This window comes from Colias eurytheme, chromosome 19, assembly GCF_061535395.1.
Source record: "Colias eurytheme isolate Ceu_HAF_F1 chromosome 19, ilColEury1 Martin Lab GWU primary, whole genome shotgun sequence".
Lineage (NCBI taxonomy): Eukaryota > Metazoa > Arthropoda > Insecta > Lepidoptera > Pieridae > Colias > Colias eurytheme.
The window spans coordinates 5350952-5377424 of NC_142998.1; the positions used below are offsets into that span (position 1 = coordinate 5350952).

Below are 26473 nucleotides of genomic sequence, written 5' to 3' on the forward strand. Positions count from 1 at the left end.
GTACATGGTCAAATGACCAAATTTACCCCCGGTAACTCTCGGAAATTAAATAAAAATTCCGACTTGGTGGACCAACATTTTTGTACGGCACTGAGCGGTTTCTTATTATTTTTAATGGATCTATCGATGGTTAAGAATGCCGTACAAAAATATATGACCAAAATTTACCGAGTCTACCTGTACTTTTCAATTCTCATCTGCACTCAGTTGGACAGCTTACAAGTGACGGCATAGTGATGAATCTTATTATTTTTTGCTCTTCTTTCGTTCTAGATATGACCCCTGGTGGTTCATTTGACCCATATTTTTTTCATATGCGGGCTTGTAGTCTATTATCATAATAGATATTTATCACAATAAACGGAAGCAAATATGCTATGCTCAAGAAAAAAAAATTCTATGAGTAAAATATAATATTTGCAGGAAAAAATATTGAACTACACACTTCAACTTGACCCTTTATTTATAATTGAGATTGGAGATTACTGTAAAGTAATAATGTAAATCAAGTCGTCTAGACTCTCTTCGACTCAAATTAATATTTGAAAACAATAATGAATTCTAAAAATTAACAGCAGATAGGAGTTTGAGAATATCTGGGTGAGCTCACACCAAGAAGCGATGATACTGGAAGAGACCAGTGATTTCGGGCTGCGCCGCGCGGCGCATCGGAAGTCGGAACGTCGAGAGGTGCATAGTAAAATCGTTGGCGCCGCGCGACTTCTCGAGGAGCAACGCTGCATGGTGTAACATACTCTAAATTCTCACAAAAGTCCTTCTTTTAAAGTGTGCGCACAGCTTTGCGTCTCGGTGTGAGCTGACCCTTAGGGTGTTCAATGAGTATAAAAGTAAGAAGCTCATGCAATGATAACACTTATATTTCTAATTCACATCATACAAGTAATAATTTATTATTAAACACTATTAGCTACATTTTATATTAAAACTAAAAATTATAATGAAAACCAGCTAGGGATATCACTTCGGTCTTTGTTTCGTGCTATATAACTTTTAAATGTTTTCTTTGATTCTTCTAAAGATTTTTCATTATCTTCCAGATCACCTTTTTTCTTTTCAAATATGTTTGGAAATTCAAACTTCATATCTTTCGGCTAAAAATTAAATTACAGTTTGAACAACTTTCACAAAAAGGGTTAACTACAGATTATAAAATTATTTATTTAATGTATATTATTATTGCAAATAAAAAGAAATTAAACAGGGTTATCACATCTGACTGATTTAACCATCCAAATCCAACTATGATTTTCAACATACTGGTTACCCTCTGCTTGTAACTAAGTTTTTAGTTTTACTTTAATTTTTATTACCCCAAAATTTGAATTCATCATTGAATAGCAGATAAAACATAGATATTTTTAGTTATATGTGCAGATCAGGCGACATTTTTTTTGGTATTAGTTAGTTCTTTAAAGAAACGAATCTTCAATGGCGGCGCTTATCATTCCCTCTCGCTCACACACGTCCGTACGGTATGCAAAAAAAAAATGGAAAAATAAAATCACTAAAATGTATTTGATTTTCCCTATAATAGTTTTTATCATAAATTTACAATGACAATTATGCATTTGCGAAAGTAAAAAATGTTTTATTGGAATTTGACAAAATATGTTCTTTGGGAAAAGTTGTTCAGTTTTATGGGCTTATTACAAGTATTATGGGGATTTTATTACATTCTGTATACGTAAATATGATAATTCATATAAATACACAAATACAATAACAAAAAAGTTTGTCAACAAACAATTTGAAATAATTAATAAAATAATTATCAATTTACGTTAATTTTATTTTCTTTTTTGATGATCCTACCATCTGTCAAAGTCAGCTTTGGCCGCCATTGAAGATTCGTTTCTTTATTGAACTGACTAATATCCTTTAAAGGTAAATTAAATTCCCAAACTTTTTCTTTTGTGCAACCATTAACCAAATTGAAATTTAAGTTTTGAAGACAAACTTCAACAACATTACATAGTAATTTTATGTACTATATTGGATATTGGATAACAAGATCATAAAGTATTTTATTTATTGAACTCCTTTATTATACATACATTAAAAAGCAAAGAAAATAATACTGTTAGCTATAAATAAATAAATAGCTTTGAATGAATGAATGAATGAATGAAAAATACTTTATTGCACACTTAATACAGGATTATAAACTAAGAACCATACAACTAACAACATGTACAGAGGGCGGTCTTATCGCTATAAGCGATTTCTGCCAGACAACCCGAAAATTTAAAAGGATTACATTTATGGTGGTGGTGCATTACAAACTTAAATTTTTTGATTTGAACTAAAATAGAATGAATAATAAATAAATATAAAATATAATTATAACCTAAATAATAAATATACATAAATAATAAATCTATAAATAAATACATCATAATAGTAATATATTATATATAAATATATACATACAAATATATACATACATACATGATACATGTGAAACTATAAAAATTATGGGCAAGGAATAAATTGAATTAATTGAAATAGGTAGTTATAATATATAAGATTACAATTGAGATAAATATTGCTTTAATGCATTTTTGAATGCAGTTAATGACTGAGCACGTCTTATCGATTCTGGAATAGAGTTCCAAAGGTTGATTGCAGACACAGTGAAGGAAGAATGGAAGAAATTGGATCTGTGGGTAGGGATGCTTAAGGTAAGTAGATTAGAGGAACGAAGGGTAAGGCTATTTTCACCGAGGAATTTAAAATTTTCTTTAAGGTAATATGGGGTTTTAGGATCAAATAAAACTTTGTACAACAAATGCAGAATATGAGCATTCCGGCGGACGCGGATAGGAGGCCACTTGAGCTTGGCTCGGAATTCGGACACATGATCATATTTGCGTAGTCCAAATATGTAACGTATGCATACGTTTTGGAGTCGCTCAAGGGAGTCAAGTTGCTGTTCGGAAAGGTCAGGATAGGAAATGTCAGCATAATCTAGGATAGGAAGGAGTAAAGTCTCAGCAAGCGATACTCTTGTAGGAATGGGCAGAAAATTGCGCAATCGACGAATGGAACCTACAGCGCCATACATTTTTTTCCGTAGCGTCTCTATTTGCACATTCCAAGACAAGTTCATATCAAGATGGAGCCCAAGATTTTTAACAGACTCACTAAATGGAATATGTGATCCACCAAGAATTAGCTTTGGTAAGCTGTTCCAATCTAGCTTGGCTGTCATTTTGCGGCTACCAATTATGATGGCTTGAGTCTTAGCCGGGTTAACAGTCAGACCGTAATTGTGTGACCAGGTAGCTATAGTATCTAAATCAGCATTTGTACGTTGTATAGCTTCTGAAATTTCGGAAATGGCTGTATGCGAGTAAATTTGCAAATCATCTGCATACATATGGTAGGGAGAAGTTAAATTATAGGAAATTGAGTCAATAAATATTGAGAAAAGGATTGGTGACAACACGCTACCTTGAGGGACACCGACACTTAAGTCACACCACGACGACAGAACGTCATCAACTTTAATACGTTGCCGGCGCCCCTGAAAAAAGCTACGGAACCATTCAATGGCTGCCGATGAAATATTAAGAGAAGCAAGCAGACCCAGCATAATATCATGATCGACCGAGTTAAATGCGTTACTAAAATCTAATAACGTGAGAATTGTGAGCTGCTTGTTGTCCATTGCTTGGCGAATATCGTCGGTGACTTTAACGAGTGCAGTGGTCGTGCTATGGCCTGGACGGAATCCGGATTGGAAGGGATTGAATAAGTTCTGTTTATTTAAAAATGAACACAACTGTTGTTGAACAAGTCGTTCCAGGATTTTAGAGAGGAAAGGCAGTATTGATATAGGACGGTACTCATGGAAGGATGAAGGATTAGCTTTTTTTGGAAGTGGAATAATGAAAGCTTCTTTCCAAGCTTTGGGAAATGAGCAAGAGGATATGGATTCGTTAAGGATGTGAGTTAAGATAGGAGCTACAACTTTGAGGATAGGGAGGATCATATCACGACCAATACTGTCACTACCAACGGCTTTCGAAGAAATGGACATAATGCTCCTCTTAACATTATCAACGGTGAATTGACTAAAATTAAACGGTGGCAGGTTCGGGGCCGATTTTGATGAAAGGAGGCGTAGTGTGTGAGATTTAGTATTTGGATCCATACTAACTGCAGCATTAGAGAAGAAATTATTTAATAAATCAATATTTGTATTAATGCTACTAGTTTGAGACGATTTGCCGATCCCTAAAGATCTCAAAAATTTCCAAACCTTAGCGGGCTCACCGTTTTCAATCGTTTTGTGGATGTAGCGCTGTTGTGCATCCCTACACATAGTATTACAGCGGTTGCGAATCACCTTGAACCGTTCTCTATTAATATCGGAGTTGTCGGTCTTCAGTTTTGCCTTAGCACGGTTTTTCTTATTTAATGCAGATTTTATGTCATTAGTTAACCAAGGTGCGGGAAGGTGCTTCAGTTTTACTGGACGTAGCGGTGCATGCTTATCGTAAAGTTGAACAATTAGCGAGTTGAACAGATCAACTTTTTCATCTACCGACGATGCATTAACTACGGATGACCAATCTGTTTGTTCCGCATCGTTACAAAGCAATTCTCTGTTCAAACCCACAAAGTTACGCTGCATAATGACTTTACGTATAGCTTTATATATTATAAACATCTTGTTCTTCATAAAAACCAATTAACTTTGAATATCTCAAAAACAGATTTCAGTTTGGGTGCTAGATGGTCAAATTAGTCAGAAATGATGTAAAATATATTCCCTTAACGGGAATTGATCCAATTACACTATAATCTAATAAAAGTAAAATTTGATCACTCACCAGAGTAACAAATGCATATTTAATATCATCATCCTTCACAACATATCCTCTTCCTACATCCTTTTTGAATTTACCGAGTGTAATTTTAGTTCGTACATCTACTACGGGTACATTGTATATTTTTTCTAAATAATTCCTTATATCATACTTTGTCATTTCCATAGAACATTTGAAATGCACAATATTTGGTTGTTGTTTTGGAAGGGGACGAACTAATTTCATCCAAAAATTTGGCAAGAACACACGTAGTTGTGGGTTCCCTCTCTGATAAATTGGATACCTACACAATAGAAAGTCCGATACAATTTTTAGGAAATTATACAATTTTTTGTTTGTAGGTATATAAGCACAACTTACCATCGAGTAGACATCTTTTTATGTTTTTCTAATAAGTTTCAAAATCCTTAATTTGTACGTACAATATGATGTGTTCTGTACAATAAAGATTTAATTTTAAATCATAAATTGCTTTGCAAAAGCCAAAAGATTTAAATTTTAAGGTTATGATAACTTGCCAAATGCCAATTGACATGAAAGTAATGACCACTCACCACAGTTGACACTTGACAGTTGACACTATCGATAATAATGAGCACAGATAATATAATATGAAAAATAGTCTGTGAAAAGTCAAGTAAATAGAAGTAGTTGGTATCAGGTATGCAAAGCTAAATAATTACATAAATATATAAATTTGTATTAATAGTCATTGATGTATTTATTAAAAGTACAAAAAACAAAATAATTATACATCTTTGTATAATTTGACCCCTTTACTGAAAATTAAAAAGACGTGTGGCACTCGGGGACTGCCGCGGTAAAGCTATTGCGGGTATGTATAAGTTATGGCTGGTTCACACTTTGATTAGTGCGAGTGCAGGTGATTAGTGCGAGTGCAGGTGTGTAGTGCGAGTAGTGTCCAATTGACTGCGAGTGCAGGTGATTAGTGCGAGTGCAGGTGTGTAGTGCGAGTAGTGTCCAATTGACTGCGAGTGCAGGTGATTAGTGCGAGTGCAGGCACACTGCGAGTGAGGGGGAAGGGAGGGCGCGCGGGACGTGGCTACTCGCAGTCCACTCGCAAAAAAATAGAACACGCTTCTATTCACTTTACTACACAGCCTACTAAACACTCGCACTAAACAGTCGCTGTCCACACGTAGTACTACTCATCACCTGCACTCGCACTAATCAAAGTGTGAACCAGCCATTACTCTATGGCTAATGGCTGGTTCACACTTTGATTAGTGTGAGTGCAGGTGATTAGTGCGAGTGCAGGTGTGTAGTGCGAGTAGTGTCCAATTGACTGCGAGTGCAGGTGATTAGTGCGAGTGCAGGTGTGTAGTGCGAGTAGTGTCCAATTGACTGCGAGTGCAGGTGATTAGTGCGAGTGCAGGCACGCTGCGAGTGAGGGGGAAGGGAGGGCGCGCGGGACGTGGCTACTCGCAGTCCACTCGCAAAAAAATAGAACACGCTTCTATTCACTTTACTACACAGCCTACTAAACACTCGCACTAAACAGTCGCTGTCCACACGTAGTACTACTCATCACCTGCACTCGCACTAATCAAAGTGTGAACCAGCCATATTGCATAGCATGCCTTCAAGCCACACCTCCGTGCCCGTCGGAGTGGGGAGCGTGAGGTTTTTTTTGTAACGGAATTTCTGGATTCGGTCCCCGCGCTCAAGGCCCGTGATAGAACTTAGAAGCTATGCAATAGCTTAAAATAGAGTAAATCTGAAAGCCAATTATATTATTTCATCGACTGAGCTTTTCCTGCAAAACTTTTTAAATAATATGGAAAATGTGGTTTCCATGATTGCAACATTCGCATATTTCAGTCATAAAGATGGCGGTGGCCCTGTCACCCGATCAGGAATTGGTAAGTTAAAATATAACTTTATTTACTGTAATATTAGTGTTTTGACTTAAACATATGTTTTAAAAACTTTATTTTTGGGACGAAATTTATTCATTTACATTTTATTCAACTTTTTTAGTGCTTATTTATGATTATTTTAGTTTGCGTTCCATGTCATCAGTGTTTGTTTTGGTTTCCTGTTTATTGAATGCAAAAGATTACTTTGGTATAGTTTTGTGCAAACTTTATTAACTGTGAAAAAGTTTCTCGTTTTTAAAAAGTATCTACCCGTTCACATCCGAATAAGCATAATATCTTGTGCACTGATAAACATTAAAATCGTTTCCTAAAGGCATGCTTTTAAAAGAACAATGTTTTTACAGATTGTCCTGTCTTTAGAGCCACAAAAATGTTTAGTGACATTCAATTAAAGGCAGATTATTATTAGGGTTTTTAATTTTGGTCGCTAAATGATATATTATGTATATTACTGCTATGATTACTGTACTTGAACAGTATTGACTTCAATTTCATGAAGTTAGGGATTTGAGCAATAGTGGACAAACATGTCTTATTACAATAAATTATAGCAAAGTATTTGCTCATAATTCATATCACTATTAATATTATTGATGTAGAAAACTTAAAAACTGGAATGTAAGTACAAAAAAGTTTGATGTAATCCCTACTTCCCTACTAATATTAGTATATGTATAAATGCGAAAGTAACTTTGTCTGTCTGTCTGTTACACTTTCCCGCTTAAACCTCTCAACCGATTTTGATGAAATTTGGCACAGACAATCTTTAGACCCTGAGAAAGAACATAGGCTACGCGGGCGAAGCCGCGGGCGGAAGTTAGTATGATATATACACATCAAACTTGGTCCGTAAGAATGGATTATTGCTTAAACTCCTTTAGGCCTGTGAACTTACATTGGAAATAAACTAGCTCAACAATGATGCGGATTAAGAAATACACATTATTGAACCAACTTGATAATCTAAATATGTTTTGCCTCTGTAGATGAGGTCATAAATTATATGTAAGTTGCTGTGCCCCATGGTTTTACCCACATTGCTCCGCTTCTATGGCGGATATTGTGTTATGATATATAGCCTAAATATTCATCCAACCTGTTAGTAATATTCATGCAAAATATGAAGTAAATTCATGAAGTAATTTTTGAGTTTAGCCCAGACAAAACAACTTAAAATTATATTTTTATCTTTGATATCAATAATTGTAAGTCACACCCAAAGTGTTCTTTAAAAAATGTTCAATGTACAGTTTTGACTTTTCTACGATGTTATTATATGTGTTGATAAGCCTGTCTATTTATTATGAGAATTGACTGAAATGAAATATGAGGTGTAAAATTGTAATATAACAATTGAACTCTTCAATATGTATATTGTATGTGATATTTGAGTGCTCTAGGTCTAGGCCATATATGTATAGCGGGCGACACCGACACATTGTTGGGAGTTATCTCTAGGGTCTAGATCTTGGTCTAGATCTACTGAAATGGTTTTGAAGGTTGTTTTACCAATAGAAATCCAAATCATTTGAGTGTCAAAAATGTCCCGTGTCAAGAGGCTAGTAAATAATATTATCTATATAGGTACGAAAAAGGTTTTTCATGTTCATTAAAATACATATATTAGTATAAGTTAAAATATTTTTTTATTCTGTAGTCCAGTGACTCGAAAAAGGATAAAGAAAAAGTTAAATAAAGAAAAAGATTTACATTCATATATATACAGGGTTTTATGCTGCCTTGAGGTCGCTTTTGTCTGTCAGAGGTACTTGAATAAAACAGTAACAGGGGTCATACATTTTCATTTAAACTTTTTGTCTTCTTATCAGTCATATCCGCTGTTCGTGTGAACGAAGATTGATTTGTTTCCTCTTGGGGATATTTTTTCAATCAGTGTTATTGGATACAATTTATAAAGTAGAGGATTGTTTCTTTAAATTTAAAACATCGTTATACTGCTGCGTGAATTTTTTAGGAAGACTATCTTCTCGCCTGCAGCATTGCTCGCATTGTTCTTTTTAGGGAATGGAAAGTTGTTTAAAACATTGACTCCTTTAGACTGATTTTGACTTTAATTTAAACTTTGTACACTTATCAAGGATTGGTGACATTTAAATAGTTTCATGAGTTTAAGCCTGTTTGGTGCCGAACCTCAAAGGAAAAAAGGGAACCGTTAGAAGTCCGTCGTTGGAAGCAACAAATTTTCAGTTACAATATGTAATAAAAACGTAGGTTTGTGCAGAACCATTATAATGGACCTCCGACTAGCACTTAACCGATTTTAAGTTTTTTTTTCAACTATATTAGGTAATTATTTAAGGAATTATTTGTAAGTGAACCACCCACACGTTCTCTTAACTATTATCATCCTCCCACGTTTGTTGTTTCAAGTAAATCGTAAGCTTCTGACTCATAATGTTGTCTGTAAGAATAAAAAGTTTACATAATACATAATTCTAATGTACTGGATTATCAGATTACACGTCACACTGCACACTTACCGTCGCAGATTAATTCCACCAGAGGGTTTGATCACAAAATCATGAACGGATGTTGACATATTCAGATAGTATAGTATTATTGTTACGTTTATTCGTTCAAATTGAATTACTGCTTTGTATCACAGTTGCAACTCGCGTTTGCTTGCGTACGACCGTGCGTATGTTTGTGTAACTATTGTTTTCATAACAATGAGGCGATCGTTTTACTTAGCTTAAGTTAGGGCGCGTTCCCACTATGTCGTAACGACTAATTTATCGTTCGACGACTGTCGTCTCTACCTGTTCCCATTATAACGATTGTTTGTCGTCAACATTTTTTATCGTTTAGCGACTGTCGTATCTAGCTGTTCCCATTGGATCGCGACGACATTTTATCGTTTCCTGGCAGTCGCTTTGTCGTTTACACATCATCAGCAAGCTACAAATCTAGTCGCCTCTGCGTTCGCTTGGTGATTACTAGTGCGTTTACTCTCCTGAGTTCAATGGACGTCATAGAGTTGCCGTCCACGATTTTTTATCGTTTTACGACTGTCGTGCTTGCCGTTCCCACTGTCACGACAAAGTGTCGTCACTGCAAAAACTGTCGTAGACGACAGTAAATTGTGTCGTTCTAAATGTGAACACCTCCATTTAAACATATATGCCACGACACTTAAAACTACACGATTATCTGTCGTCACGACACGGTGGGAACGCGCCCTTACAGGCTACTTTTGAAATAATAGTGAGATTTGCAGGACAAACTGTTTGTGCTCGATTTTGTGCTTCTTTCGCGTTTTTTTATGTGTTTGTTTATAGTAATAGGATATTTTTCCATATAACTTGACAAAATGTCTTTTTATCTATAGTTTTGATGAGTTCATTATCGGAGACCTTTCACATTTTTATAATAAAACTAGCGGTCCGCCCCGGCTTCGCCCGTGGTACATATTTACGTTTTCTCTACATAAAAACCATGCTCGTACTTCAAGGAATACATATAATAAAAAAAGAATTATCGAAATCGGTTCAGCCGTTCTCGAGTTATGCGCTTACCAACACATTTTGCGATTCTGCGAAGATTATTATAAGTATCTAAAATATCTTAGAAATTTGGTCATAGTTCATTCTACGAAACGGTTAACAAAGTAAATAACGTTTTAAAAAATTGCTTTTTTCAATGTTTCATTAATAATTAAAATTGTGACACATAAAGAGTAGGTAGGTTCATAAACCTTTTTGAATATATGAGCAAAAAGTCTGCACAAAATGAAGCTGTCTTTTACCACAGTACAGACTTGTTGGATGTTCTTCAGACTCTTGTATAGAGGCCTTTGCCCTGTAGTTAAACATTAAAATGCTCTTGTAAGAGCCTTAAAGAATACTTATGTTTTTCTCTTAGCCCGTTGAGGACGTCGGCCATTGCAGATACAAATAAGAGAATCCTTATTTTTGTGTAAGAGTATGAAAATGTTCGCGGCTTATTTTGAAATTGTAATTTCTTTATGAATTTTATGCTTGTTAAGCATGAATATTGTAATTTTTAAAGCTTTATTATGATGTATCTAATGGGTCTTTTTTTCGTTATTTCAAAATGGGCTCATGTATTTTTTCCTAAAGGTAACTCTAAATATTTAGGTACGATAGTCACTTATTTAAATGGATGAAGCATTATTAAATTAAATCTAAAATTTACCTACATTACAAAAAAATCGTGCTGCTAATAGATAATGTATTTATGAATTAAGCAAATTATTATGTACTTATACTTATAGAACACAAATGAGTTCTGAAATTTTTTATTCGCTATTTATATTTGATGTACATTTTGCGTGTAATAGATTGAACGGCGTGGCGGTGCGTGCTCGGCCATACTAATAGGCATACAGGATATACATCCCGGAAGAATTAGGCCCCTCCCCTAAAGCGGTCGCTTCCACGTGTAGTGTTTACCGTCTGTGATTTTAAAGTTTTATTTAGTATCTACCTTGCTGTAGCACATTTGTATCTATATTTGTTTTATCATAAATATTTTTATAAACACTAATTTTTAATGATGGCGTAGTAAATACATAGTAATGTTCGCTTCATATGAGAATTGAGAACGTATCGAATTTTTAAATACGTCGCCACTATAACAGTTCGCCTCGTCTACGTCCTAAGCTCGTATCTGTTTGATCGCAATGAAAGTGTGACAAAGTAGTGAAATCTTAATAGAAATGTAAGAGACAGTGCGGTATATAAAACTACTTATAATATAGTGGAGGCTTGAATTTATCGTTTTGAAGAATTAAAATGGAGTCTATCTTTATGCGACACTTCATGATCTTATTGCGGGTAATAGTTTCATAAAATATTTTTTAATACCTACATATTATATTCATGCATGCTAAAAATAAATACATATATCATTATTGTACCTATATAGCATCTCATAAAGAGGAATGTGATGCTTTGTAATTTGTATGTTTTAATAGATAAATTAATAAACTTACCTTATTTGTAAATCTTCACCAGTAGAAATCGTATTATTCCTGAGTAAGAACAGCCTATATTTATGGAGGAGAAGCCGGGACGAGTTGTATTTAATTAATTGATGTCATTATTATTATTTATCAAAGTACCTAGAAAGGTAGAATTTATGTGTTTTTAGAAGTTTTGGTTATGCTATGACCATGTCTTCTAAATCTAGGTAAATAATACCGGGGTTTAAATTTAAAGTTAATTTAAAATTCGATAGGTACCTACCTATATTCTTAAATCTTAATACCAGAAAGGAAAAATATAACGAGGGCTGTAAAACTTATAAGGGATATTCAATTCTTATAGGAGTAGGATTTTCCATAAGTAGAGCAGATTCGGAATTCCAGAATTTATTTTCGGCAAAGTTAATTGGGTATCCTCTTTAGTTCCGTGTATCAACGGTTTTCGTTCCATAGTAATATAACTAATATTCCTAGTCTAGTGCTATATGTATAGGAATTTCAAAATTGCATTTCTTATACTACATATTTAATCTGAGAATTTTTAGACTAATATAATATAGCATTTGCCCATTTTATATCAATTATTCAATACCTAAATTGGCTATTGTGGGAAACAATTGTTCGAAATCGTTTAATCATTATACCAATCGAGTTAAAGTGTTTGGTTATCTAATGCATAATTACACAGGCAAAAAACTGTGTCGAAACTTGAATATGTTCAGCATTAAAGTATCATGTTTACGTAACAGCTTTCTTTAAGGAATTTCACGATTGTTTATTATTAATGAAGTAAGAAATGAACTTATATCATTTTGGGATTATTTGTTGGTACCTAATATAGTATCATTATATGAAGGTATTTTCTACGAAGGATTAGGTATGATCGGAAAATATGAAGTATAAAATAGGTATTTAAATTAATTGTACTACTGTACTATAGGTATTCTATTATCTATATTTACAAAAATAAAAAATTCATGCGTAACCTCAATGAATTTGGTCTTTATTTTGTAATATTTGTTTTGCTTATTAAATTGTGTTAAAAGTATTCATTAATTGTTTCCAGGCGACAAAAACCTTTCTGGATGCGCTGAACGAGACGGGTGCCGTGTGCGTATCGCGAGCGACTGCGATCAAATTTCTACTTGCGCGCAAGTTCGACGTTGCGCGCGCGCACACGCTCTGGCGGCAGCACGAGGCGACGCGCCGGAGAGAGGGACTCATCAAATTCGAACCTTTCGAAGACCCCCTCAAAAGCGAACTTGAAACGGGAAAATTTACTATATTGGTATGTGTCCTTGTGTCCACAATTTGAAATTCCCTGCTTCCTTTCACAGAATAAAATTACGTGAAATTCCCTGCTTCCTTTCACAGAATAAAATTCCCTTATATTTTAAACCGCTTTCATTAAAAATGATATGGAAGAAAACATCATTGAATTACTATAGAGAAGGAAGGCATGCTCGTGATTTCTTTGTACAAACTCTTAAAAGTTCGAGTGAAATTGGAATATAATATAAGCTTTTCAATAGCTTTCTTAGATAACGTTTGTAAGGCAAGCTGAGCGATGGTTTTAGAAAATTTATCAGAATTAAGCCACTTTATTATATTATTAAAAAGTACCGTTTATTTTTCTACTATTTTAGAATATATTTACTTAATATTTTTTGTCATTAAAATGAGAACTTTATTAAAATTATCATTTTATAAGGTATAAATTTATTATTATATAAGAGTTTATAATAATATAAGAGTTTCAATGCCCTTTATCGGTAAATTCGGTTCAGTCCTTGCCGAAAACACAAGTTATCTTCAGATTTGAGATGGCGTTATGTACAATATCCGGAAATAATATGAACGTTAGTCCTACACACCGTGTCGACATCCCATTAAATTGTAGAGTGATATAAATACCGTGTCCCGATTTATATACGTGTTCGGTGCAATGACCACCGAACACCCTAGTCAGCAATACTAGGTATCGCGGGCGGCGTTTAACATAAATTAATTCAGTCCACAATCAACAGTCCACAAAATAACATATTACCGTCGCGACGCGTTAAACATTAAACATATAACATAACATATTTTATCTAGCAGAATAATTAACATATAACAATTATTAACAATAGAATTAACAGTAAAACATTAGCAAGTAAAAGTATAACAGTGTTTTGTAAGAAACAAGTAGAACAGTGATTTTAGAAAATATAAATTATTTAGTGTAACTTTAGTTTGATTTTATAACAAATCCCTCCAACACTAGCCACGCAGCCCATCACTGGGTCTATCGCCCTACATATTGGTCCTTCGAGCCGGATCTGCTAAATTTATTTTATTTATGTAATTCCATGTTGGTTTTTCAAATGTTAAACTTGGTAAATTTTTAATTAAATTGTTCATTATATATGCTTCTGTGTTGAATTCAAAGTTGTTGTATATCGACGCGCATTTAATGTTAATTTTTCCCTTGCAATTGTTTCTGTTTTGTCCAACCCCGAATATAACCCCATGACATGCTTCCCGTTTCAACCCCAATTGTTGTGCACCATTTTCTGTTATCAGTGATATTTGTGACCCCTGATCTATGAGTGCTCGCATAGTTATATATGTACCATTGCTGCTCCGTACCCTTAACATAGCTGTTGAAAGCAAAATTTCTGAAACATCATTTTGCGACACGTGTGACATGTTGGCCCCGTTTTTATTCGAAGAATTATTGCTTATTGTTTTGGACATTACTGGCCGTTCTGAGGTCGACGATCGCTGACTTATTGCGTCATGCAAAATCGTATTATGCGCTCGGTTGCATACCCGACACCGATGAAGTGATGAGCAAGGCTTTCCATTATGCGAAAATAGACAATTTATACAAATGTTTAATCTATTTAATGTTTTAAATTTAATTTCATTCGGTTGGTCTAAAAATGTCTTGCATTTGTATAATCCATGTTCTAAATTACAGAGAGGGCAAGTTATGTTAATCTTAGATGATAAGTGATATGTTTTCATAATAGGCTTTGGAGAGTGGCGATTTCCAGAGTAGTTTTGCTGGTTTACTTGATAATTGTTATTTCTCACATAATTTGGCAGACGATTAATTTCTTGAGAATATGTTGGATAGAAATTGGGCTTTATATGCGAAGATTTTTGAATGACAGGTTCTTGTTTTCTTCTAGATTGTTCTAACATGGTAAATTTACTCTCTAAATAATCCAAAAATTCTTGTAGGACCGGTAGCTCTCTCGGTTGTTTTAATGATTCCACATAATCGGAATGAGATTCGTTGTCTAATTTGAGCGCTAAAATATGTACTATAATGGGGTCCCAAGAGCTTATGTCGACGTCAAGGTTTTTAATTGCATTTAAGCTCTCCTTTGTGGCATCATACATTTTCTTAAGTTGTACTAGCGATTGAATTTGTATGTTTGGCAGGCCTAAAATCATATTCATATGTGATGCAAATATTAGTTTTTTGTTTTCATATCTATGATTCAAAATTTCCCAACATGTTATATAATTCTCCGAACTTATTTGTAGGTGCTGAATCAGGCGTTCAGCATCGCCCTTAATTTTGCTCTTTAAATATTGCATTTTCTGTGCATTGGATAAGGTGGGGTTGAGGTGTACTATTTCATTAAATAAATTTTTAAAGGAAACCCATTGCTGATAGTTGCCCGTGAATATTGGTATATCAACTTGTGGTGTAATATGTTCTCTGTGGGATACAGACCAAAGCTTGGTGTTGATTGCTTCTTTGAGTCGGTCAAAAATACCTTCGTGATGAGTGAAGGCATTTTCATACTCATGGTCTTGCCCATCTAAAATACTATCAATCTCCCAGTGAAGAGAGTCTATTACGCCCCATCGCGAGTTCAGTTGCTGTAGTACATCCTCAAATTTCCATTTAGTTGTTATTTTTTCTAAATCAATGCTGTTCACCGTTCTCATTAAAGCTTTAAAATTAACTGCTTGCTTATGCAACATCTCTTGCAATTTACTTGACCCTATTGAAATGGGTGCGGATGAAATTACACCTTGTTCAGTCTGTTCATTTGTTTCTGTTAGTTGCTTACTTGGACCTTCCCCTTGATTATATGTGCTTGTAAATGTTTTTGGAAATTTCGTGGCCAATTCTTTCGACACCCTAGCTATATACTGTTTAATTTCCAGGTATAGTGTATTACAGCGGTCGTACTCCCTTCGGGCGAAGTAAGGGCGCTCCCTGTCTTCGTAGGGCAATAATTTTTCATTATTGGCCTGATACTCAGACCAATATGATTCCAAAATGTCTAACTTCTTTTTAATATACCCTGAGGACATTTTCCTTTCTTCCCCATCCTTTTTTAAATTAATGTAAAGCTTTTCTAGGAAAGAGAAAAGCTCCGCTTGCGCTTCGTAAATGTCTTCCATGATGTTGTTAGTTAAAAAAATAATGGAACGAACTCACTTGTTCTGGAACTGTCAACAGCTTTACAACTTACACCCACTTAATTGTTCACTCACTGTTACTCACAACACTAGCGCGTCAGCCCGGCGGCGCTGACTCTCAACGAGATACGAGAGGCGTAAATTCCCGAATCCCGTGATCCCGCTACGATAGCTCGAAGGACCAATATATACATGTGAATAATCCGGACTTTAATGTAAGTAGACCAGTGGACTTATTGCTTGGAGCAGATATTTATTCAACAATTGTTTTAGAAGGGATGATCAGAGGAGACTGCACAACACAACCACTCGCTCAACAAACACATTTAGGGTGGATTTTATGTGGTAATGTGCATACTTTTCAATGCAACATTGTGTTAACAAACATGGACAACATTAAACAATTTTGGGAAATTGAGGAAATCACGGAAACAGAAGAATTATCAACAGAAGATCAGAAATGTATAGATTTTTACAACAAAACAACGAGACGATTAGCAGACGGAAGATATGAAGTAAGAATTCCATTTATTGAACAGTATGAACAAAAATTGGGGTCAACAAAGGAATTAGCAATAGCACAATTCAAAAATTTAGAGAAGAAATTAAACAAACAACCAGAGCTAGCACAACAATACAGAGATTTTATTCACGAATATCAGCAATTAAATCATATGCGTCGATCAACAAGTAATTTATCAAAGGAAATATTTTTACCACATCACTCAGTTTTACGACAAGAATCCACCACAACCAAACTTCGGGTGGTATTCAACGCGTCAGCGAAAACAACAACAGGGAAAAGCTTGAATGATGTTATGTGTAAGGGGCCTAATTTACAACAAGATTTACAAAAACTAATATTAAAATGGCGTCAATTTCGATACGCATACACTGCTGACATCGAAAAAATGTACCGGCAAATCAAAATTCACGAAGATGATCAACGATTTCAAAAAATTATATGGAGAGATTCATCGGAACAAAGTTTACAAGAACATCAACTAACAACAGTCACATATGGCACAAAATCAGCACCTTTCTTGGCTATGATGACGTTAAGGCGGTTGGCAACGGATGAAAAAGTATCATTTCCCGGAGTAACAGATATAGTTATGGAGTCATTTTACATGGATGACCTGCTCCATGGGTCACACACTATTGCAGAGGGTCAAAAACAAATGTGCCAATTAAATCAATTGTTGAAATCAGGTGGATTTACGTTAAGGAAATGGTCATCAAATGAATCTGAATTATTAAGTAGCCTGAATAACGAACAAAATGCTGACACAAACATTTTTAGCTTTAAAGCTGAAGGGATCACTAAAACGTTAGGATTACAATGGGACTCGTCAGAAGACATGTTTACATTCAATTGCAACATTAAATTCAATAACACAAATAAAATCACGAAAAGAATACTCCTGGCTGAAATTTCAAAAATTTTTGACCCATTAGGCTGGTTAGCCCCAGTAGTCACGAAATTAAAATTATTATTTCAATCCGTATGGCAAGAAAAGCTCAATTGGGATGACGTCATACCAACTTATATACAACGTGAATGGGTTAAGTTAAAAGCGGATATTGAAAACATCGACAGTATTAATATACCACGTTGGATAGGCTGTTCGAAGGGTGGACTCATCGAATTGCATGGTTTCTGTGACGCATCAATAAAGGCTTACGCAGCAACAATTTATGGAAGGATTCAAAAGGGAACAAATAATTATTCAACTGTTTTAATCGCTTCGAAAACAAAACTTGTACCACACAACAAGTCCGTCTCACTACCGCGACTCGAATTATGCGGAGCTCAGCTACTTTCAAAGCTAATGTTAAAAGTTATTTCATGCTATAATGAAAACAATATTAAGATGTATGGATGGTGTGATTCTATGGTTGTTTTAGGATGGATATATGGTGATGAAGCTCGTTGGAATACGTTTGTATCGAATCGTGTAAAGAAAATTAAAGAGGTAATGTTGCCTGACTGCTGGCGTTATGTGAAAAGTGCAGAAAACCCAGCGGATGCGGCTAGTAGAGGCCTAACAGTTTCACAATTAAGGGATAAATCCCTATGGTGGAAGGGTCCATCGTGGCTATCACAAAATAATTATATAGAAAATATAGTTAGTAAAAATAATTACGAAACCAATCATGAAACAAAAACATACATATCGGTACCTATAACAACAATTCAAGAAAGCATAATTAACAAGTTATTAGAAAAATATAATTCAATTAATAAAATAACAAGAATATTAGCATGGATACAGAGAGCATTGACACCGAAAAGCAAGCATCGACCTACATGTAAACATATTACATTGCAAGAATGCAAGACAGCAAAATTACGAATAATACGTCACGTACAACAGACTGAATTTTATAATGACCTACATAATTTACAGATAAATAATCGTTTAAGTTCAACTAGCAAGTTATTAAGTTTTAATCCATTTTTAGATAAGGACAACATTTTACGTGTCGGGGGAAGGTTAAGGAATAGCATCATACCTTACGACACAAAACATCCGATAATCATCCCGCATAATCATAGATTAACATATTTATTAATTGATCAAGCTCATCGTCTTACATTCCATGGAGGCGCTAAATTAACATTATATACATTAAGAAGAAAATATTGGATTTTGGGTGGATACAAAACAACGAAGAAACAGATAAGAAGCTGTGTGACGTGTCGTAAGCAGAATCCGGAGTTGAGAAACCAACTTATGGGAGATCTACCAGATTCACGCTGTAACCCCGCCCCTCCATTCTACCATACAGGGGTGGATTATACAGGATTTGTGGACGTGAAGGCCAGCCAAGGAAGATCTGTACGGACAACAAAGGGCTATATAGTAGTATTTGTATGCATGGTAACAAAACTTTCTAATGACATCTGGAAAAGATGGAAGTCAGAATACCTCATTCAATTATCAGCAAGAGCAAAATGGCAAAAACAACAAAATAACATAAAAATTGATGATATAGTGATAATTCATGACGATAATTTACCAGCAGGAAAATGGGCTATGGGAAGAGTGGTCGAGTTACATCCAGGTGGCGATGGGTTAGTTAGAGTAGTGATGTTAAAAACAAAAAATGGGTTTGTAAAAAGACCCTGCAATAAAATATAAATTTTACCGGTAAGCTCTGAAAAACAATAACAGAAGACAAAGATCAACATCCACAAAAAAAACAAATTAAAAACAGTTCACGAAAAGGCTCACAAAGTTTCTTATCCCTAGCAATTTCATTTTTATTATTTTTAAATATCTTAACTACCGCAAGTACAACATGTCACCCTACTAGGAAGGAGTAGAAGCATTATTTACAAAAATCATGTGATATGTAGTATGGACAATAATGCACGATGTCATATGATTCTAACATCATGAACAGGTGTAGTTATTATGTTACAATGACTTTGCTGGATCAGGCACAGCCAGGCGCACGCGACAGGCACGCGAGACAGCGGCGCGGCCTTATCAATGGTGTGGGTTATGTTGCAAACACTATTCGGCGTATCGGACGAGCGATTCGCGGAACAATATCGAATGGACATAGAACATAGTGTTAGTGATAGTGTTAGTGTGTGTTAGTGTGTGCTTAGAGACTCTAAGATTTTAACATTTCACTTTTAGATTTAACTAACATACATTTAGGATTTTAAGTCTTTATATTTGGCACTTTACTTGAGATAAAACAATTTATAAACTGTTAGATGCTTTAAGTTTAATTAACATAATAATTTTTAAATTTATCATATTTTAAAGTCTTAACTATTTTACTTTTAGCTTAAGCAAACATGAATAAGCATACATATTTCATACCTCTTATCATTGAATCATTTAAACTTTTGTAACATTTTCATCTCATACTCATCTTTGTCGCCCGGGAGCATGTTCGGTGCAATGACCACCGAACACCCTAGTCAGCAATACTAGGTATCGCGGGCGGCGTTTAACATAAATTAATTCAGTCCACAATCAACAGTCCACAAAATAACATATTACCGTCGCGACGCGTTAAACATTAAACATATAACATAACATATTTTATCTAGCAGAATAATTAACATATAACAATTATTAACAATAGAATTAACAGTAAAACATTAGCAAGTAAAAGTATAACAGTGTTTTGTAAGAAACAAGTAGAACAGTGATTTTAGAAAATATAAATTATTTAGTGTAACTTTAGTTTGATTTTATAACAAATCCCTCCAACACTAGCCACGCAGCCCATCACTGGGTCTATCGCCCTACAATACGGGAAACAATAAGTCTAAAATATATCTATGCAATCATGGACGTATAAAAAAAGACGGACGCCGTTTTAACGAACAAACAACGTGAAGCCACCGTAGTAAGCTAGCGATCGTGTAAAGACAATGAACACGCACACACTCTCACCATAGTAAGCTATTCGGCCGCCATTACGTCGTGAACTACCGACTGATTAACTGCGTCACTGTTTCACAAAAAATATTTAAAATGCCGTCTTGCGTGGTTAAATGGTGTCGCAACAGTAGAATTTTAAATAACAAAACACAAGGGATTACATTCCACAGGGAAGCAAGTTATTTCTTTTATGTTTTAATGACAAAATTATTACGGCAAAATTTATAGAAAAAAATACAGCCGCCATTGTCATCAGGACAGCTGTTGCCATAGTGTTGCCATGGCAACATGGCACACACACATGGATGTGTCACCGCCATTACTAGGCTTCACTCAATGTTTAGGCGATATACCGTCCGTCTTTTTTTATACGTCCATGTATGCAATAGTGACAGTGTTCAACTGTGCCGGCTTAGATTAAAGGATTGGTCTCCGCGCGCGCGCTACGACTAGACGCGCCGGCGGTACGCGCGCTACGTACAGCCGGCGTACTTGAAAAATGCGGCAACTAATAGTACCCTACCGCTTTGTGAAATTTATGTAGCTGGCAGCACAATTCTTCACACACACCAGCGTCCATACAAATTGCCTTACACACACTACAGAACTGAGTTGCCGCACACACGGAGCTATTGTTTTTAGGTGGGGCGGTATCTAGTCGTAGCGCGCGCGCGGAGACCAATCCATCATCTAAGTGTGCCGGTATACAAATACCGGTATTTTAAAGGCAATTTGATTTTTGGTGAGTTTTGCACAACTGGCTGTTTCCCAAAGATTCGTCCGCGTGGCCAAAATAAATTTTCATGATACCTACAATGCTGTGCATTGGTAGATCAATAAGTCAGTCAGTCATCTGTGCATTTTATATATTAAGATTAAAAGAGTTCTTGGTTTATAACCGTAACCAAAAAGTATAAATAAAATAATTAACTTTGGTGCTTACCTGCAGCCCACTCGAGATGCGACTGGAGCAGCTATTGCGGTGTTCACCGCCAACAAACACTTTCCAAGCCAAACGACACATCAGACTACGTTACAGGTAATTTGCATAATTTAATAATAATAATTTAATTGAAATTTCTTTAGTAGTAATAATAAGATATTAGCTTTAGGCCCGCGGCTTTGCAGGCGTGTCAGCCGTGTTGACTGATGCCCAATTTGAGATGCATGAAGTTTTGTTCCAAATTTTTTCAAAATCAGTCAACTCGTAACACCAGATAGAATTACTTTCGCATATATAATATTAATATTATAAGAGTTTTATTTTTAAAATTCATTTTATAATATTAGAGCTTAGAATTGCTTCCTGCAAGCAAAACAACAGGTGATGTCTGTAAAGTTATTTATCCATTACGATAATTGTCACATTTTATCAATGAAGGTTGAAAAATGAAAATATTTATTTGGTTGCTAATTTATTACTAATCTTAATCTTAATCTTAATCTTAATACTATTATAAAGGCGAAAGTTTGTAAGGATGTATGGATGTATGGATGTATGGATGTATGGATGTATGGATGTTTGTTACTCTTTCACGTAAAAACTACTGAACCGATTACAATGAAATTTAGCAAACATATAGAGGGTAACTTGGATTAACACATAGGATAGGTTTTATCCCGGAAATCCCACGGGAACGGGAACTATGCGGGTTTTCCTTTGAAAACGCGGGCGAAGCCGCGGGCGGAAATCTAGTCTAACTATATTTCATTCATTAATTCATTCACAACACATATTTTTGATATACTAAGATAAAGTTTAACATCCAAACTAGAATTATTAAATAAAATTAAACCTAGAAGACCCCTCATTATGTGCTCTAACACGTTACTCAACGGGGAAGCCTTTCCGCCCGCGGCTTCGCCCGCGTTTTCAAAGGAAAACTATTTCCGGGATAAAACCTATCCTATGTGTTATTCTGATGTATAAGCTATATTGTGATAAAGCTTCATTCAAATCCATTCAGTAGTTTTTACGTGAAAGAGTAACAAACATCCATACATCCATACTTACAAACTTTCGCCTTTATAATATATATTAAGATTGCACATTTATCAGGGAGTGGTGTACCAACTGGACGTAGCTCTGCAGTCGATTGAGACACAACGCGCAGGCCTCGTGTTCATATACGACATGACCGACTCCAAGTATACCAACTTTGATTATGAACTGTCGCAGAAGATACTCACCATGCTTAAGGTAAGCGCGATTTATGACTACCCTTAATTAAGAAAAATATTATAAATTAGGAGGTTCGTGAAAAAAAATTTTTTTTTCATTATTTAATATGATTATAAAAAATAGTGTGTGCCGACCACACGTGTCAGAAGTGAAACTTCTTTGGCAAGATTCAAAGATACCAAAATCGTCGCCTTACTCCATGACGTGACGGTATTGCCATGACGCGACCTTAAAAATTTCACTCTCTACGCGCCTTAAGAAGTTTCACTTCAAAAAGCTTATTAATTATTCGTCATGTTCAAAAGGTCTAAAAAGGGCTGTTTTAAAACATTTTTTTCATTAATTAATATGATTATTTAATAAAAACTCAATTGAAAAAAAATTCCGGTGAGATTAATATTTGAGGGTTTTCATTAAAAACTGTTTGGTAGTTAAATTAAGCAATTCATTAATCAAGTTTACTTTTGGAAAGAAGAATATTTGAAAGTTTCTGTAAGATATAATGAAGCCATACCGCATATTAGGCGCGGGTCAAACACAAGCGGCGCGGGCGCGGGCGTGCCATAAGCGCACCTCTTGAATCTGTTTTGCACCACGTCCTTCTTATACATTTTGTATGAAAGAATTTTGGACAGGCGTCGAGACGGCACGCCACGGTTGTGCCAAGGTTGCGCCTTACCAAAATTATTTCATACAAAATGCCAATAGCGCACCCGATGCACGCCGGCAGCGCGCCCGCGGCGCGCCGCGCCGCTTGTATATGTCCCGCGCCTTACGATGAGGTCGGCGTCAAATTCATTTCATAATGGAGATCAAGATATCAAGAAGTCAATAGTTAATATCCAATCAATCAAATTGGACATTCATATTGTTTGCTTTGTTTAAAGACGTTAATGTTAAATATTACTTTACTATTTATTCAAGGAATTACTTAACCTTGTGACCTATTGTAATTTGATTAGGTATATTCTTGATGTCGATTGTAACTTGAGATTATGAATGTACTAGTAAAATAGACATTCTTGGGTTTACTAATACGATAATACACAAATAAAAATATAATAATAATTTATAACCGTACGACGTCCGTTATACCTTTTGCTAGGAACTTAATGATTATTTTGTATTCTTAAGAAGGTTTGGTTAATGCAAAAGTTTTTCTTGGTGTGAATTGCTACGGAATTTTCCTTTTATGATCGACTTTTTATGAAAGAACATGATATTGAATACCGCGTTTTTGTTATGATTTTAAAATTTTGAACACTTTCTAACAAAATTATGATATTACAAAGTTAATTGCGAGCGTCTATTAGCACTACTTTAACATAAAAGTATTATTATCAGCCCAGGGTTGTTTTAACGTTCGCATTGTTGTTACTACGTTAAAGGAGTTTTTTTATAGAGGAAAAGCGCTAATATAGCGTAAGATACAGAAGAGCTACCGATGAAAATACAAAGAGAAATTTAAAACACATTAATTTACGTGAAAACATATTTATGAAGATGATATTCGTAAAATTCTTCGTCACGATGCGACTTCTATTAGGTATGGTATAATGATACTTCGTAATTTAGAGTTCTAGGTAAAGTGCAATAAGTACTTAGTCGAAGAGATAAGAAAGTATACTTACGTATACATCCGTCAAGTGATTTTCTACATACGAATATCATAAATGTAATATGTATTGTAAATTGCAGCATGAATCATCTTTCAACTACTTCGTTGTATTCAATTTTTAAGCTATTGCATAGCTTCTATCGCGGGCCTTGAGCGCGGGGACCGAATCCAGAAATTCCGTAACGAAAAAATCTCACGCTCCCCACTCCGACGGGCACGGAGGTGTGGCTTGAAGGCATAGCATGCAATAGCTTTACCGCGGCAGTCCCCGAGTGCCACACGTCTTTTTTTTTGTTGAAAACTATCCCTGCCATCCATCTTAAAATAGATAAAAAGGATCTATAATTTTTGTTTGGGATAATTTTATGCGAAAATAGACTTTTTCTCTGAAAATCCCGAGTAAAATCTTTCCAGGTATCGAATCGATAAGGACAATTTCATTTCATTTATGATTTATAATGGTGTCTTGATCAACCCTGACAATTTTTAAATAGGTGTGATTTAGCAACCTCGTCGTATTTTGTCTTTGTGGTCTAATTTGACCAAACTATAATTAGAAATTACAATCTTAAGCCTTTCTGAATCTTTGGTCAACTGTATTAAATGGGTTGGTAGTTATGTGGCTAATTACTAAACGCGAGTAAGCTATGCAAGGAGGTTTTCGGTAGCTAATACAATATGAGAAAACCAGCTAGTTAAAACTAGTTATCTGAGCCAATATTTTGATTATTCTGGGAAAACTATTCTTATACCTATTTCATCGTATTCAATCATTTCAATGGAAGAGATTAGTGTCGCTACTTTTGTATCCTGACAAACATTTTCCTTAACATTAATAACATTATTACTCCATTCACAGAATTCTGCGAATAAAAATAATTACTCTGACTGCTTTGCATTGGACTGTATTAAACGCTTCCCATAATGCTGAAACTAATTGACTTTATATATCCACTTTTATCTTTTAGTAACTTTCCACTTTTCGTGCGTTGTTTTATTTTACGTAACATCTATCTCTTCCTTAATGATATCTATTGTAGGTGAATATTTTTCTATGAAACATTAAGTTTTTAAAAGAAGAAGAAGATACAGATTACAGACTACATTTTTCTTCAATCAGATCCTGAAAACTGTTGTAAATGTTTTTAATAGTCCTTGTAAATTTGAATTTGATAGTCAATTAAATATTTCTTTAAGAATATTAAAAGGGAACTTTTTAAACGAAATTGAAAATGAAAATATTATAAAAGAATGTTAATTTGTCCTCAAAGAAAGTGAGAACTTTTGATAAGCAATGAACCCATTTATACCATTAACGTTAAAAATTCATTAAATGTTCCTGCTTTGAAATGTTTATTCGTCCCGTTTTTGTATCCATTTGCCGAGGCTAGGTCATATTTTATTTAAATTTCGTTTCATATACATAGGCAAGAAAGTGACATGCTGCTCTCACTTTTTTAGATATGTTTTTAATAACTGGATAAAAAATATTACCTACCATATTAATTGAGTCTTGTAATACTCATATTTATGGAAATACTGCCTGCTCTAGCTATAAATAGTTTTTCATTTTTTATTTGTCTGGAAATTCGTAGCAGATTTTCCGTAGCGCGGTGGGCGGATGCAGCCCCGTAGCTAAGGCGGTAGCGGGCCGCCCGCCGCCCGCCGTTTACGTCAGTCGAGCTCGCGCGCCGCACGGGTGTGCACGTGTGCATTGCCACAAACCAAACCGCATATGACAATTGATAATTGCGTATCATACATTGATATTTTCCCCTATCAACCAAAACATAACTAGATTGCGTCTTGCAACATCTCAATAATCGGGCGTTGTAGAAGTTAGTGATAATATAGAGTGATACTGAGTGAAGCCGTGTTTAATGCTGTTGTTTGATATCGAAGTGTTTGAACATTGCGATTGTTGTTGATAGCACTGGCCCGTTTATAACGCACATTTTGGTGAAGTCGATCGATAAGTCGGCTATCTAACAGCTGAGTCGATCACACTGAACCTTCTTACAAGGTAAATTTATTATATTCCAGGATTATACCCTTCCTCGTTATGATTCCTGATCGCTTTCCGTTTCGTCATATTATATGGTTAAAA

At 35.0% G+C, this 26473-nt stretch overlaps 2 protein-coding genes and 1 long non-coding RNA gene across 6 annotated transcripts in view; 1 reads left to right on the plus strand and 2 right to left on the minus strand.

Moving 5' to 3' along the window:
- Positions 1–862: 862 nt before the first annotated feature.
- Positions 863–5390, minus strand: mRpL23 (mitochondrial ribosomal protein L23). The gene is made up of 3 exons (XM_090113089.1): positions 5217–5390; positions 4860–5139; positions 863–1112 (listed from the first exon to the last, which is right to left on the minus strand). Exons 1-3 carry the CDS (start codon positions 5228–5230, stop codon positions 954–956), a joined length of 453 nt encoding a protein of 150 aa, XP_089969215.1. The 5' UTR covers positions 5231–5390; the 3' UTR covers positions 863–953.
- A 1218-nt stretch (positions 5391–6608) lies between these two features.
- Ptpmeg2 (Protein tyrosine phosphatase Meg2) overlaps positions 6609–26473 on the plus strand; it is a 56630-nt gene continuing 36765 nt past the window's right edge. Inside the window, exons 1-5 of one of the 4 annotated variants that reach the window (XM_090113127.1) lie at positions 9378–9412; positions 11379–11574; positions 12790–13011; positions 21516–21605; positions 22626–22766. In XM_090113127.1, the coding sequence (XP_089969253.1) occupies positions 11533–11574; positions 12790–13011; positions 21516–21605; positions 22626–22766 (495 nt within the window). In that variant the 5' untranslated portion in view covers positions 9378–9412; positions 11379–11532. Of the gene's footprint in view, positions 6740–9377; positions 9427–11378; positions 11575–12789; positions 13012–21515; positions 21606–22625; positions 22767–26473 lie in introns of those variants that run through there. The other 3 variants (XM_090113128.1, XM_090113126.1, XM_090113129.1) reach the window with 3 other exon arrangements.
- Positions 8372–9393, minus strand: LOC149900167 (uncharacterized). Its single transcript, XR_016457807.1, has 2 exons — positions 9259–9393; positions 8372–9179 (listed from the first exon to the last, which is right to left on the minus strand). It is a non-coding gene; the product is annotated as an uncharacterized LOC149900167 (long non-coding RNA).